Genomic DNA, 16,895 nt, shown 5'->3' with positions numbered 1-16,895 from the left:
CTGTTCAGTTTCCCTTGGATACTGACTGCAGCCCAATATTTATCTCAAGAGTCAGAGTAGTCAGAAGATGACTCGACAAATCATGAAGAGGCATGAAAAGGAAAGCCACACTACTCTAACATGCAGGGCTTCATTAGGCACAGCCTTAATCAGCTGTTATGCAGTTAGGCAAGTAGCCCCATTGAATCCAATGGGATTTCTTGTTTGAGTAAGTGCTCACAAGTGTCAAAGTGGCACAACCGAGCCCCCAATATTTTATTTTATGATCAATATCACTAGACTATTGGTAACCATTTCCTATATAAAAACAGAAATTATTAACAAGTACTAAGGCCATCTATGTTCTGAGTCACAATCTCTTTATTTATCTTAACAGTCAGGTGGTCTGTGTCAGTGCCGTTATGCTCTCTTCAATCTCTGACAGTTTCTTCAGCATTTGATTCACCTTGGCCTCGTCAAATTCCAAACACAGAAATTCAGATTCCTAGAAAATAAAAGGAGAAGAATGATATTTAGTTCAGTAAGAAAAACTGTATATTCAGCACGATTGCTGGAGGGGACACTGAATTTCATTGAGGGAGATCTCCACAATACTTGATATCACAGAACAGTCATGCCTACAGACAATTAAGCAGCAGCACAGACTCGCTCTGAAAGGCCAGGTCACTCTATTCACAAATATAGTTATTCTCAAGTGGGGGTATAAATCAGGATAAACGAAGTGGAAGGGATCTTGTCAGGGACAGAGAAAATAAACACCACAAGAAAAAATAAAATGTTTCTAACCACGTGGAATTAGTTAATAAAAACCAACAGGAAAAAGACTTCATGAGATTTCTCTCCTATCAGTCCTACTCATCAATATATCAGAGTTAGATAAAGTTCCTTGGATAATTTGGAAGAAACATTTAGATATAGCAAGTGTATCTGGCTGCATTGCAAATGCAAGTCCAGGTGAAGCTGCACCAATGGTAGAGAAACACTGGGAAATAATTACAAAAATGCTAGTGCAGACAGAGCTACTCTGCAGTGTGACAGGGACTGCACATCAGACACTAAGGTCAGAAATAAAACAAGAGTGAAAATAGAAATCATGGGGGCTGCATTTTTATATTACAAACCTCCGGTGTCTTGAAATGCTCAATTTTAAAAAACAAAGCAAACTCTACATTCAAATACAGTAATAACAACTTCTTATCCCATGAAGGGAGTGCTCTTTTTTGAGAAGAAAGATTAGAATATTCAGCCTTCCAGGCAATCTGACTCACTGAATATCCATGAGTTCTTTATCTCAATATACATACAGCACAGTTTACTAAGAATGGAAGGGCAGCCTCAACTCTGATTTTTTTTTTTTAAATCAGTTAAACTAAAACCTCTACCATTACTTCAAAATACCTTTGTTTCAACATTTAGTATTTTTCAGACTTAATTCTATGCACTTAATTGATTATTTAACAGATAATATCAACTTGAAAAATGTCTGAAGTTGATTATCTAAATTTCAGAAACGCATTACATGAATTTAAAACAAAGAACAAATTGTTTTTCATATGCACATGAAGCAACTTCACTGCTTGCTTTCTTTTTTTAATACAAGAATCTTTACTGGTTTTTCAAGGAGAAAAAAAGGTAGAGAGAAGTGCAAGCAAAAGAAAATATATACACAAAAGTTAGCTTGTTTATTAGCAGCACAGATCAAAGAGAACACACAAAACTTAATCATAAAAGAGAAATAAGTGAAATGACAGAACCTGATTTTTAATACGTCAGGCAATGGTGCACTGAAATTGCACCTGGAATAACCACAATTGCATGTACAAATCAGGGATGTGGGCTCAATTGTACAATATGCACACACATTTATGATAACTGCAATTGAACCACTGAATTTTTGAAAATCAGACTAAAATTTTAAAGTGTTACTTAACTCTACATGTATCATGTGTCTTCATGTTGTTGCCTCTTCACACCCCCGACCCCTGCCCCCAGCTCACTTAATGCTAACTTCTCTGTTACAGCTCTCTCCACTGGACAGTTCCTTCTGCATAAATTGTTTTAGATTTGCACCTTCTAAAACTGATTCATTTATTTATTTAAATTGCTACTTAAACTCATTTTGCATCCTTATTTGCTAATTTAATCCAACAGATCAAGAATACACAACCCAGAATCAGGCTGCAGATTAGCATGGTGCTCCTCTGATAATTCTCTACAACTTTTGTTTTTTTAAAATAAAGCTTTTTACTGATTTTGATTCAAACAGTGCAGTGCCATTGTAGTCAGAACGAAATTCATATTGGTTCAGGAGTCACAAGACAAATACAAATAAATACTCCACCCCAACAAATAATTAAGCACAACATTTTTCAACCAAAACTATTTTAGCGTTAATGTAATATTTTTATTTAACTATTCATGTCTAGTATCTTCAACAAATACGTCTCAACATGATTTTTATCCATATGACAGCTCAGGAATTTGAAAATTGTATAAATAGGTTTGAATGCTAGGACTGGACATTGAAGATAACCTCCCACAATTTATTGCTATACTTTGCAATGCCTATTAATGACATTTCACAGAATACACTTCGGCACCCTGTAGCCACATATAAAATACATACCCCCTTATGGAGCAAAGTTAAATTTGATCAGTCTGTGGTATTAAAATGTTTGGTATGGAATTTGACAGCTTATCTCCCGTTGGCATTGTGCTCTGTTGCAGCTTCTTGACTAGTTAGAGTGCACTGGAAAAATTCCAGGTCTCTCACACTTGAAAATGTATTTGGAATTGTATGAGATTTCCTCAAGTTCATGGTGGAAGAGGGGATAAGACAACAATTTCTAACTTCCTAGGCATTTTGACTGGTAAATCATCTTGATAAGACAGCGCTTCAAATGATCAGTTACGTAATCATCTGAGGCTTTATAGTTTACTCCCATCAGGAGCAACTAACATTTACATGTGCAAGCATAGGCAATATGCAATTCAAATCCACAGCTTTTGGAATAACCACTACAAACTGGAACATACAAAGCACATTTCTACTTAAAGAAAAATATACTTCCAAGCCTTAGACTGCAAAGCTTTACTACTTTTTGTCTTTCTCAAATACACCAAAGAAATAATTTTGTGCACAGCTACAAAAAAGTCCACTATGTCACAGATCATGTTGTAGTCTTGACTGTGTAGATGAGATCAAACCACTTTTGAAACATGTTACCAACCGGTTTCACAGCTTTGATCTCTAAAACCAAAACCAAAACCCACACTAGCAAAGTTCTATTTTGACATTTTAGAGAATTCGACTAAGCCATGCTATAGTCCTGGGGTAGGGTGACCAGACAGCAACTGTGAAAAAAAGAGACAGGGGGTGGGGGGCAATAGGCACCTATATAAGAAAAAGTCCCCCCAAATGGGACTGTCCCTATAAAAACGAGACATCTGGTTACCCTATTCTGGGATGAAATCCTGGTCCCACTGTACTCAATGGCAAAACTTTCATCGACTTCAGTGGGCCTGGGATTTTACTTTTAAAAGAACAGAGCCACAATTATGCAATTAGAGCTTCACTGAACACTACCGATATCAACAGGTGTCCACACAGATGCAAAAGGTCTGTCTGTGCAGATCCAACTATGGATCAGGGCCTAGGCCTGTAACACAGCTCACCTACATGGTCAGTGTGAGGGATTGAGCCCACGGTTCCTGTATCAAGGAGCTTAGCTGAAGAGAGAAAGGAGGAGACCCCACAGGATGCTGATGGCTTGGAATAACGGGGCAGTGATGGCTTTATCTAACATGGGCTAGTATGCCTATGCCTTCTGGAAGTGATGCGAAGGAGAAAGTATGCACAGTAAATGGTCCTAGATTTTCTGTACATACTTTTATTACTGTACTGTAAACTGTTGGAGCTACCGAATGAATGCAAGCTCCCCCCTGTAGTATGACAAAGGACCATACAGGATAGGTTGCGTTACCTAGTCACAACAGTACTGCACTGAAACGTGACATGCAAATAGGACAAAAGAAGTTGGGTTCTTTTGACTTCACTATGATATATAAAGGTGGCCACCTCTCTTTCGAAATTTAACTACATCTGTTTCCAAGGTATTTAGGCCTTGCCTACAAAGGAAAGGTTTCTCAGTAAAACCTAAGGTATGAATTTAAACCAATATAACCACCCTCCTCTCCCCTCCCTTTGTGATGACAAACTTATTCCAGTGTTCGAATGAGTTTTTTCCAGGTTAGGTTTTGCCACTTGGAAAAGAAGTTTAAGTTAACTGAAAAAAGTCATCTCTTTTACCAGAATAAGTGTCAACATGGCGTAACTATGCCAGTGTAAATATAGCTAGTATAGCTACTAAAACTTTCTCATGTAGATAAGGCCTTAGTTAAATCAGAACAATTTTTTCATTTAGACAAGGCCTGAAACCTGAGCAATTGAGAGGAGCAGGGTTTTGAATCAGTCTGGTGTTGGTTTTGGTTTTAATAGAAAACCTATTTAACTCAAATTCTTGACAACCATTGGAGGAAAAATAACTTTCTTTATGAAAGATTCAATCCTCATCTCTTCATTTGAGAGCTAAGAAAATGTGTAGTTCAATTATTTAATGTCCTAAAAAGTCATTCAGTTAAGAATGGGAATGCAAATTTGATATCCCTGATATTTCTCAGGTAAAACAAGGAGCAGAAAAAAAAGTTCCATATGTATTTTACATGTAAAGCCTGGTTAAGGAAGTCTGAAGAAGCTCTGACGCATGCCTAAAGTTGATTATTAGGCCTGTGAGACAGAGGCCTGGATTTCTACTGAGGTCTTAATCAAAGAAAGAGAGGGTATGTCTACATCGCAATTAAAAACTCACGGCTGGCCTGGGCCAGCTGGCTCGGGCTAAGGGGAGCGTGCATGTACTTTGGCTACATCTGAGGCAGTGCAGGACAGCTGTCTATGTTTCCCCAGAATACACTGATACAAACACAGTTAGGCACTATGGTAGATGCACAGATGCATATACTTGTGTTGTGAAAATAGATGCTGTGTAGGCACAACTCAACCTTGTTTGTTGCAACCTGAACAGAGAAGAATGTCATGACCTGGTTTCTGAGGTCACAGCACTCAGTAGCATAGCTAGGAGGGAGCTGGGCAGCGGACTTTCTCCCAGTGAGCACAAGTGGCGCCTTTTCAATTTCTTGGCACCTTTTTAATTTTTACTCACCCGGCGGCGCTTCAGGTCTTCAGTGGCACACCCTTCACTCGCTCCGGGTGTCTTCGGCAGCACTGAAGGACCCGCCATTGAAATGACACCGAAGACCCATGGAGCGAGAAGGTCCCACCGCCGAGGTGCCGCCGAAGACTGGGAGTGCCGCCCCATCGGTAAAAGCACCACTGGGTGAGTAAAAGCGCCACTCCTTTTAGCACAAGTGATGGTTCATAGACTTCATACGAATCACTGACTTTGCAAAAGACGGAACTGATTTAGCTTCTTTAACTTCACCATGTATTTTCTTCTTTTTGCCAATTTTTTTTGCAGACATTAGTATCTCTTTTTGAAATGCTGGCTTGACTGGGATTTCTTTGAGACCTCACCCCTGGCTGCATAAGGTAAAAACTCAAATACAAAGTGCAACAGGAAAGCCCCCAAACATCTTGAGGCTCTATGTTAGAGATTAAGAACCAGCATTAACTTCTGACCTTCCTCTAGCTCTTGTTACCAAAAACTATAAGTGGTTTTAAAAAGCACTAGCCATTAAAAAGCGGTTTTACATTCACACAATGACAAGAAATACATTATTAATTTCTGTTATCTCTATTTATTAATTGTGTGTAATACTACAGTACACAGAATGCTTTTCTGACAGTAAAGTGGAATTATGGAAACCAGAATTTCGTTAAAAAGGCAATATCAAAGGTGCTTGAGTTCAGAAGTATTGTCCTTTGTTCCAGTCTCAAGTCAAAGTAATCAGTAGTAAGTGATTAAATAATAGGAGAAATAAGCTGATAATTTTTCATTGTAATGTGATGCAGGAAAGCCTGAACCAAGCAATTACTTCTGTAAATTACTCTAGATGTATTCATTTATTGCATCTCCTTTGCTGAAGTCAGATTCCTTTATGGCTAAGCAAAAAATAATTACTGGTAATTCTTTAAACTTGTGTGATGAAGTGGGACTGTCCTTAATGTTTTCTCTGAATACTGTGTGGGTGCCTCAGTTTCTGGCCAACACTCTGTCTCCTGGCAACTAATGGCCTGGGCCCTTCCCCGCTGCAAGGGGATGCTAAAGGTGTTGAAGAACAAAGAGGTCAAGTGACCTCCTGGCCTGGGAAAGGAACTCAGCAGAGAAGGAGGGGCTGGAGGGGGTTTCAGTTGGGAGCTGGCTGGGGACGGGAAGTGAGGGCAGATGGGGGTGTCTGATTGGCTGGGCCCCAGAATGGACTCAGGTGAGGGGTCCCGTTCTCTGTACCTACAAGCTCTGTTTTAGACTGTGTTCCTGTCATCTAATAAACCTTTGTTTTACTGGCTGACTAAGAGTCACATCTGACGGCAAAGTGGGGGTGCGTGCAGGACCCTCTGGCTTCCCCAGGACCCGCCTGGGCTGACTCGCTGTGGGAAGCGCATGGAGGGGCAAAGGATGCTGAATCTCCAAGGTCAGACCCAGGAAGGTGAAGCTGCATGAGCTTCTTGCCCTGAAGACAGTCTGCTCCAAGGGAGAGGAGGCTCCCCAAAGTCCTGACTGGCTTTGTGGGCAGCAGTTCCATAGCATCGCCCGGGGACTCTGACAACTTGGATACCATTTTTCCTTCAATACCACAGTGATTTACAATCAACCAAGCCTCACAAGACTCCTGTAAATTGGAAAGTATAACCATTTTACAGATTAATAAACAGAGGCACAGATATTAAAATGATTTGTTTAGCAGGGTGTGTTAACAAGAAGTCAGCACTGTATCATAGCTAGGACAGTAAAAATGAGAGAGGAATTCCAAAACCAGTATAATAAAATTCTGCCAAAACATGTGAACAAGGAAAACATTTTAGAGGAGCATCCCAGAGTATGGTCACAGGGTTTTAAATTAAGGATGGCTATGATTGGTTTCCAGGAGTTTGTGTGCCGGTTAGTGTGCCCCCAATCCTGCCATCAAGCTTTTGCAAGTAGACAGCAGCCCACTGCATGGATCCTCCTGTGTGGATTATATTGAAAGTTCAGGGCCTCTGTCCTTTTGGTCTGCTTCCCAGCTCTATTCTAGCGAACAAATCTGTACTGGAATAAATAGTACAAGAACCTGTCCTTGGAACGTTTCAGATGTAAGCACTGCTTACATGTCTATTTCAAAGTTAAGTGGAATTATATTTAGAAACAAGAAGATATACAAATACAAACTCAACCTTAGTATGAGCTAACTAACCATCACCTATCTTTAAACAGAATTATCAGCATCATTGGGTTTAGCTAAATTTATGCCTGGCAAATGACTTTCTTCTAAACAGTAAAATAAGGGACTGGGAATCTGTCTTGTGTAGGGACAGCAGGCCTGGACCCTGGTGGTAAACCAGTGAGCAATCAGTACTTGATATGTATTTTAAACAAAGCTTACTTTCAGTACAAACACTTGAGTAAAGTTGGCATCAAAATAGCTAGTTGGGGGTAGATAAAACAATTACAGAATTCAAGCCACACAAATGTATAGTTGAAAATAGTACAGCAAGTCACTAATGCATCATATGAGTCTGTTCTTTGTGATCATCATGTACCAAATATGTACTTCTAGCAAACACTTAAGTGACTGAAATGTCCAAAGAAATATTTATCTCCCATAGCAACGTCTAGAAGCAGAAGCAAATATCAGAATGTTAGTTTCCAGGGTATTAAGTTAAAAAGAGAAAGAGGATGTTTAAACCACAGATCCAGTATACAAAATTACTATCAGCTGATGCATTCAATGGACTTTGTTCACATTGGCTTAATAGATGATAGACCTATTAAAAATATCACTTAACTTGATTAAGTAAAAAGTTTATATATGTAATTGGATGTATTCTTGCTTGGCAGCATGCGTTAGTTTAGCGGAAAGAATTTCAAACAACATTTGAAAGTATCTATGTGTCATACCTTCTAGAAATGTACCACTTAAATCTATTTTAATAATTTTACAGAGGCACGGGAGAGGTGATCGTATAAACAACACCTCATATCATAGGTGATTAGCTGGGTGGGAAAATGGTTACATGAACTATATATTCTACAATGCACTATACAGTTAACACCTGATTCAAAAGAAAAGCTAGGCACACAATGTAAATACACACATTTAAATGAACTTGCACAATCATTTACATATATTGCATAACATTCTGATTGGCATATACCAACACTCGTATCTCAGAAGTAGGTAGTCATGGGTTCCATTTTCACTTGAAGACGAGGACTCTCATGAAATACCAAAACTACAGTGATTTTTCTCTTGCCACCAGATATGCATAATGGCTCCACTGTGCTGTTTATAGAATCATAGAAATGTAGGGCTGGAAGGGATCTTGAGAGGACATCTAATCCATTCGCTTGTACTGCAGCAGGACAGAGTACACCCAGACTGTCCCTGACAGGTGGTGGTTAAACCTGTTCTTAAAAACCTCCAGTGATGTGGATTCTACAACCTCTCTTAGGGCTTGTCTACATCAGAAAGTTGCAGCGCTGGTGAGGGAGTTACAGCGCTGCAACTTAGGAGGTGTACACATCTGCAGGGCACCACCAGCGCTGCAACTCCCTGTTTGCAGCGCTGGCCGTACTCCCGTTTTGTCTCGGGTGTAGAGGATCCAGCGCTGGTGATCCAGCGCTGGTAATCAAGTATAGTCACTTACCAGCGCTTTTCTTGACCTCCGTGGAATAAGCAGGTATCCCAGCATACCTGAGGAAGCCTCTGGTAATCAAGCTGGTCTCCTTCCCCGGCTTGCTCTCGCGTTCCCCGAACCCCGAGCAAGCAGGTCTCCTTCCCTGCGGTTTGCAGGGTGGTTCGCGGAACGCGAGAGCAAACCGGGAAAGGAGACCAGCTTCGCCGCGGTTTGCTCTCGCGTTCCCCGAACCCCGAGCAAGCAGGTCTCCTTCCCTGCGGTTTGCTGGGTGGTTCCGGGAACGCGAGAGCAAACCGCGGTGAAGCTGGTCTCCTTCCCCGGTTTGCTCTCGCGTTCCCCGAACCCCCGGGCAAGCAGGTCTCCTTCCCTGCGGTTTGCAGGGTGGTTCGCGGAACGCGAGAGCAAACCGCGGCGAAGCTGGTCTCCTTCCCCGGTTTGCTCTCGCCTTCCCCAAAACCCCTTGAAGCCGCCCAACAGCGCTGCAGTGTGGCCACATCTAACACCACTTGCAGCGCTGGTTGCTGTAAGTGTGGCCACTCTGCAGCGCTGGCCCTATACAGCTGTACTAATACAGCTGTAACAACCAGCGCTGCAAAATTTTAGATGTAGACATGGCCTTAGAAGCCTATTCGAGGAATTAACTACCCATATAGTAGGAAGTTTTCCTAATATCTAACCTGAAATCTCCCTTGCTCGCATTAAGCCCATTACTTCTTATCCTAGCTTTAGTGGACACTGAGAACAACTTTATGACAGCCCTCTTTGCAACAACTGTTTACATATTTGGAGACTTATCAGGCCCCTACTCACTCTTGTTTTCTCAAGACTAAAACATGCCCAATTTTTTCAACTTTCCTCATAGCTCAGGTTTTCTAAACCTCTTATTGTTGATGCACTCCGCTGGACTCTCCCCAATTTGTCCACATCTTTCTTAAAGTATGGTGTCTAGTCCAGGACACACAACTCCAACTGAGGTCTCACCGGTGCCGAGTACAGCGGGACAATTACCTCCCATTTCCTATGTACGACACTCCTGTTAATACACCTCAGAATGACCTTGGCCTTTTTTGCAACAGCATCACATTGTTGGCTCATATTCAATTTGTGATCCACTATAACACCCAGATCCTTGTAGGTAGAACCACTGCCTAGCCATTTATTCCCCATTTTGTATTTATGTATTTGAATTTTCCTTCCTAAGTGCAATACTTTATCCTTGTCTTTACTGAATGTCATCTTCTTGATTTCTGACCAATTCTCCAATTTGTCAAGATTGTTTTGAGTTCTAATCCCCTCCTGACTTCTTGTCATCTGCAAATTTTATAATCATACCCTCTACTCCATTATCCAAGTCATTAATGAAAATGTTGAATACCATCAGACCCAGAACAGACCTCTGTGGGACCCCACTAGATATGTCCTCCCAGTTTGACAGTGAACCATTGATAACTATTCTTTGAGTATGTTTTTTCACCCAGTTATGCATTCACCTTATAGTAATTTCATGTAGAGTCTAGACCACATTTCTCTAGTTTGTTTATGATAATGTTATGTGGTACTGTCTCAAAAACCTTACAAAAATCAAGCTCTCACACAACATGTGAAATTTTCCCAGCATTTTCATGTGCTGGTGATAAAACTTGTCTTTATTTCAGAGCTGTGGAGTTAGGTACATGTCACTAGTTCATGATGCAATATCACTAAGGTGCAGCTGGGTACATTAGTAAATCTGAGGGTACTCCTTTAGAAGCTGGACTTTTCTCTTTTCCATCTCTTTTAACCCCCTCTTCCCATATAGGCTGTATCAGCATGTCTTCCTGTAATGGTGGCTGTCCTACTTAGGGTATGTCTACATCTACAATTTTGCAGCACTGGTTGTTACAGCTGTATTAGTACAGCTGTATAGGGCCAGCGCTGCAGAGTGGCCACACTTACAGCAACCAGCGCTGCAAGTGGTGTTAGATGTGGCCACACTGCAGCGCTGTTGGGCGGCTTCAAGGGGGGTTCGGGGAACGCGAGAGCAAACCGGGGAAGGAGACCAGCTTTGCGGCGGTTTGCTCTCGCGTTCCCCGAACCACCCTGCAAACCGCAGGGAAGGAGACCTGCTTGCACGGGGGTTCGGGGAACGCGAGAGCAAACCGGGGAAGGAGACCAGCTTCGCCGCGGTTTGCTCTCGCGTTCCCGGAACCACCCAGCAAACCGCAGGGAAGGAGACCTGCTTGCTCGGGGGTTCGGGGAACGCGAGAGCAAACCGGGGAAGGAGACCAGCTTCGCCGCGGTTTGCTCTCGCGTTCCCCGAACCACCCTGCAAACCGCAGGGAAGGAGACCTGCTTGCTCGGGGGTTCGGGGAACGCGAGAGCAAACCGGGGAAGGAGACCAGCTTGATTACCAGAGGCTTCCTCAGGTATGCTGGGATACCTGCTTATTCCACGGAGGTCAAGAAAAGCGCTAGTAAGTGTCTACACTTGATTACCAGCGCTGGATCACCAGCGCTGGATCCTCTACACCCGAGACAAAACGGGAGTACGGCCAGCGCTGCAAACAAGGAGTTGCAGCGCTGGTGATGCCCTGCAGATGTGTACACCTCCTAAGTTGCAGCGCTATAACCCCCTCACCAGCGCTGCAACTTTGTGATGTAGACAAGCCCTTAGAGTTTCATTTCTGATGCTTGTTGCAAACCATTGGTTCTCCAACTGTAGTTTAAGCCCTTGCTGGCAAGCCATGGAGAGCTGGCTCGTCACATGGTGCTGTTTCGTTTCATTTCCAGTTGCTAAATTGAATAAGAAGACTGATTTATGTACACAAATATTGTTCTAATATTACTTTCCATGTAAACAATTCCCGTAGCTACCACAGGAATGTTATGCAATCATAAGTGAGCCTTGCTCAGTCCTCTCACACACCGCAGTAGTGGAAGATTATCCAGTCTTGACTCTGCATAGCTACACAGAGACTGCTAACTACTGCTCTGCTGAGTTCATTTTGCCTGAGGATACCTGTTATTCTTAATGGATCACAACCACAACAAATGGATGTAAAAGAATAGATAAAAACATAAGTTGTCGTGACAATGTACAGTAAAGTATGGAAGGTACCCTGAAAAGGGAAAAAATACTAATTGTGCCCACTTTTACTTTTTCCCAATTCAGGATGAGAGTAGCAAGCACATAGTTTCAAATGTGATAAGTGGGGATATTTATGTTCATGAGCATGCTGCATTTTTGCTGTTTAAATGTTCAGATTAAATGCACCCAATAAATGGTAAAAACCATGCTTTGCCTAGGGTTGCCTCTCATAAGGCTCACGCTAGCACGGCACGATGTAATATGAGGATGTTGCATTGAATCATCTATCATGTTGCATCACATCATGATCACATTGCAGGCCTCAAAAGATATTTTAGGATCCATTAATATCCTGCAAGATACAGCAGGATGTGGGATGACCACATCAAAATTTGGATAATCCCAGAAAACTGGGATGGCAATCCTATTTGCCCAGTTGGCTTGATATGAACTCATTTCTGACACAATTTGACTCTTTTTTATAATCAGATTTAGAGCTATTTTTATAATAAGCTTTTAATTGTGACATTAAAAAACCCTAGGGTAAAGTGCAATGCATTTCCATAATTCTTCATCCAACAAACACAATGAGTACAAACACTTGGTATTCAGAGCATCTCCCAGTTTCTCTTTATTATTTTGGAACTACATGAACTGAGACTAACTGAAGCTAACAATTATGTCAGCACAGAAAAAAAAGTTACCTCTCTTTCAGATTTTTTTTTAAATTCTTTTAATGTAGAATCAATCATGTAACATCACAGATTAAATAGAAAAGATTGCAGAGGTTGGAGAAATTCCAGGAGCACAAGGCTATTGGGTATTGTGCAGTAAATTTAATTTAACTGCTTTTATGTTATTAATTTATTGAAAATTTTCCATCTATCATTTTGAGCCTTAAACGACAGATTTATGAACATGCTCACACAGATTAACCTTCTCGTGCTTGTATCTCTCAAAATGTCCCACTAACTTTATGCAGGGAAAATTTTGCTCCCATCAAAGTGCTACAAGAAAACTCCACTGTATCATTAAATAGATTTTAATCAGCATATCTAATTACAAAGGAAAAATATATTTAAATGTTATATAAAATAAAAAATTAAATAGAACGCTGACATCTTAACAGTTTGATGCTGGAAAGTTAGTTTTTGGTTGTAATGCTCTTTTTCAATCCCTGACTATTTCATATGTGAGTTTATTATTATTTTGAGCCCTTTAAGCGTCTTCCTATTTTAGAGATTATATTTAACCTGTTGCAATTTCCTTTTTTAAATAGTTGCTCGCTCCTATATTAAATTTTTACCCTAGGTGAATCCTTATGCCCTGCTACCAGAATAGGGGCCTGTTTCATCTGCTCGCCCAATACCTTTCACTGAGGATTTCTTATGCATTCTCCCAGCTAAAGAAAAAAAATGAAATCAAACCACAATGTGTAAATGGGAAGCCTGATACCAAGCAAGACATGTATGCATAATGTCCAAACCAGCTAATTATCGTGCATTTGTGATTATCCATATCATGTTTCATTACTAAAAAGGGACCTGAGTCATAACTACTGTGAACACCTGCTTCCAGATGTTGCCAGGACACTATTCATTCATTCTTGATTGAGATTAGCTGAATCTTTGGATTAGCTGTTTTGGACAAAAATTACTAAATGTCCTTTTCAAGAGCATAAAGCAGTAGTGTTAGTACGTCAGAAATAGCATGAATAATAAGCCAGTCTTCTAGATATAGGATAATTATTCTGGATAATGGAAAAATTGTAGTCAAAATTTATGATGGTGGCTCATACCAGAGGTTCAGATAATTGATATGTATAAACATCAACAGAATGCCAATTCCAGTCTCATATTAAAGTACCATTTGAAACCAACTTATTTTTATTGTGAAAACTGTGTGTGATCGCTATTGTTAGGTACAATATTGCAGCATTTAAAAAAATGGTAAATAAAGCATTGTGAGATTACAGCAAAAATCTTTTATGTCGGCATAACTGATTGATCATAAGAACGGCCATACTGAGTCAGATCAAAGGTCCATCTAGCCCAGTATCCTGTCTTCCGACAGCGGCCATTGCCAGGTCACCCAGAGAGAATGAACAGAACAGGTAATCAATCCTCTGTTGCCCATTCCCAGCTTCTGGCAAACAGAGACTAGGGACACTATCCCTGCCCATCCTGGCTAATAGCCACGGATGGACCTATCCTCCATAAACTTATCTAGTTCTTTTTTGAAGGTCACTTAAATTCTTTTTTGTTAAGCTTGATTTCTTGGATCTCCATGCCTACCTACTGACATACTCAATCAGTTGGCAGAATTGCTGAGTAAAATCATTTTCCAGTGCTGCTTGGATGACTTATTTAAGTAAGTGTGGAAATTACGTCAAGTATAGAATCAAGATGCATTAAAACTAGAACTACTCCTTTTTATGAATAAACCATTCAGTGTCTATAAGAGAACTCCTTCTGGAGTATGACTTTCTGTATAACACATCATAAATACTGTTCTGTATTTTACATTCTACAGCTTTTGCCTCAGATGGGAAATGAGGTTATCACTGTCAAAATCAAAGGATCAACGCTAGGTTCTTTTTTAAAAAAATTATTATAGTACCTTCAATCTAAGCATCTCAAAGTGCTTTAAAGCATTAGGGTGATATTCACCCATGCAGAGGACCCACAAGAGCCTATGTGCCACTTAATTAGACCCCACTTTAGAACCGCAGTAAGGGCATAAGTGTTGCTTACGTTACTTAGGGTCTTGTGCAGGACCTCTGCAATGGGCTGGCTTTCACCCAATAATGAATTAAGCCTTGCAACACCCTTAAGTATTTCCCCCATTTTACTGATGAGGAACTTGAGGCACAAAGAGATTAAGTGGAAGTTGTCATATCTGTTCTGAATTTGCTAGTAACATTAACTAGGCTTGTGAAACCATGAATGACAAGGAATAGTCTCCAACTGAAAAAAAATAGACCCAGATTCTGATACTCCTACTCATGTTGCATAGTATCTCACTCCATGAGTAGTCCTGGTGACCACAACGATTTAATCTGAACCACTCATGGAGTAAGGTGGGAAGGGTATCAGAACATGGCCTTTAGTAGCAAACCACTTGAAAGTGTAGCAGACCCCATCTGTAAAATAACCAGTTATCTGAACTGAAAGTCATATACGTCTGTTACAGGAGCCCTCTATGCAGTATTCTTACAACTTTCTCTAGCACAGCATCTTCCAAGCAACAACCAACAATGAAAGCTTATCACTTGGCTTCAGGCTTTTCATTTTCTCTCTATGCCAGGGTGTTTTCCATTGATTTCAGCGTGAGATTCAGGTGCTCAGCAACTTTCAGGCTCAGGCCCATAATTCTAACAAGCAGAAATTGGATAACCGAAAGACAGATTCATCACTAGTGCAGCTCAATGGAAGTTAATCAAGTTACACCAGGGATAAATTTGGCCCACACTATTGTTTCTTAAATGTAATATAAACCTTTCTACACTCAGGTTAAAATACTACAACTACAACACTACTTTAACTATGGCTCCAAACACTGCAGTAACCCTACTATGATCTGTTGTGTTTTGGACCGTTAACTGTACTTTATTTTTCAAAGAGCAATATACTAAGTACTGAACTGTTTTCTTTTTCCTCACAATAGCAGTGACAGAAGGGCCCACTCTTCCTTTATGGTACTAGCACTGTGTGCTTCACTCAGGACATGTTAACATGGGGACACTCAGGAAAGTGAAGTGAATCAAATAAAGGTGTGAAGTTAAAGTGCACTAAAGCCTATGGATGTTCTCATTCAGAAGTAAAGTGGTCTTCATTCCATGTAATTGCGGTATGAAGCGGAGTGCCCCAGCGGTCGGTCCTGGGGCCAGTTTTGTTCAACATCTTCATTAATGATCTGGATGATGGGATTAATTGCACCCTCAGCAAGTTCGCAGATGCAACTAAACTAGGGGGAGAGGTAGATATGCTGGAGGGTAGGGATAGGGTCTAGAGCGACCTAGACAAATTGGAGGATTGGGCCAAGAGAAATCTGATGAGATTCAACAAGGACATGTGCAGAGTCTTGCATTTAGGAAGGAAGAATCCCATGCACCGCTACAGGCTGGGGACCGACTGGCTAAGCAGCAGTTCTGCAGAAAAGGACCTGGGGATTACAGTGGACGAGAAGCTAGATATGAGTCAGCAGTGTGACCTTGTTGCCAAGAAGCCAACAGCTTAGTAGGAGCATTGCCAGTAGATAGAGGGAAGTGATTATTCCCCTCTGCTTGGCACTAGTGAGGCCACACCTGGAGTACTGCGCCCAGTTTTGGCCCCCCCTCCCCACTACAGAAGGGATGTGGACAAATTGGAGAGAATCCAGCGGAGAGCAACGAAAATGATTAGGGGGCTGGGGCACATGACTTACGAAGAGAGGCTGCGGGAATTGGGCTTATTTAGTCTACAGAAGAGTGAGGGGAGATTTGATAGCAGCCTTCAACTACCTGAAGGGGGGTTCCAAAGAGGATGGAGCTCAGCTGTTCTCAGTGGTGGCAGATGACAGAACAAGGAGCAATGGTTTCAAGTTGCAGTGGTGGAGGTCTAGGTTGGATATTAGGAAACACTGTTTCACTAGGAGGGTGGTGAAGCACTGGAATGGAAAGGTGGTAGAATCTCCATCCTTACTGGTTTTTAAGGCCCCGCTTGACAAAGCCCTGTTTGGAATGATTTACTGGATGTTGGTCCTGCTTTGAACAGGGGATTGGACAAGATGACCTCCTGAGGTCTCTTCCAACCCTAATATTCTATTATTCTCTGACACTCCTGAATGAGAGCATTCACATGGGGTGAAGTGGAGTGGAATGTTAATGTGCATGGACTTCACACCTTTAGTTGAGTTATCTTTAAGCTCCTGAGTGCTCTTGGGCAGACAAACCCTTACTATACTGGCCTAAAAGGGACATCAAGTCCAACAACATTAG

General features: G+C 41.2%; 1 protein-coding gene across 1 annotated transcript in view; it reads right to left on the bottom strand.

Moving 5' to 3' along the window:
* Positions 1–338: 338 nt before the first annotated feature.
* The window catches only part of COMMD1 (copper metabolism domain containing 1), a 124,146-nt gene continuing 107,589 nt past the window's right edge, over positions 339–16,895 (bottom strand). Inside the window, exon 3 of the mRNA XM_050952248.1 lies at positions 339–484. Within this exon, the coding sequence (XP_050808205.1) occupies positions 377–484 (108 nt within the window). The 3' untranslated portion in view covers positions 339–376. The remainder of the gene's footprint in view (positions 485–16,895) is intronic.

The sequence above is a fragment of the Gopherus flavomarginatus genome, chromosome 4 (genome assembly GCF_025201925.1).
Source record: "Gopherus flavomarginatus isolate rGopFla2 chromosome 4, rGopFla2.mat.asm, whole genome shotgun sequence".
NCBI classification, from domain to species: Eukaryota; Metazoa; Chordata; order Testudines; family Testudinidae; genus Gopherus; species Gopherus flavomarginatus.
Note: the sequence above shows the minus strand (reverse complement) of the source record. Positions and strands in the feature narration are given on the sequence as shown.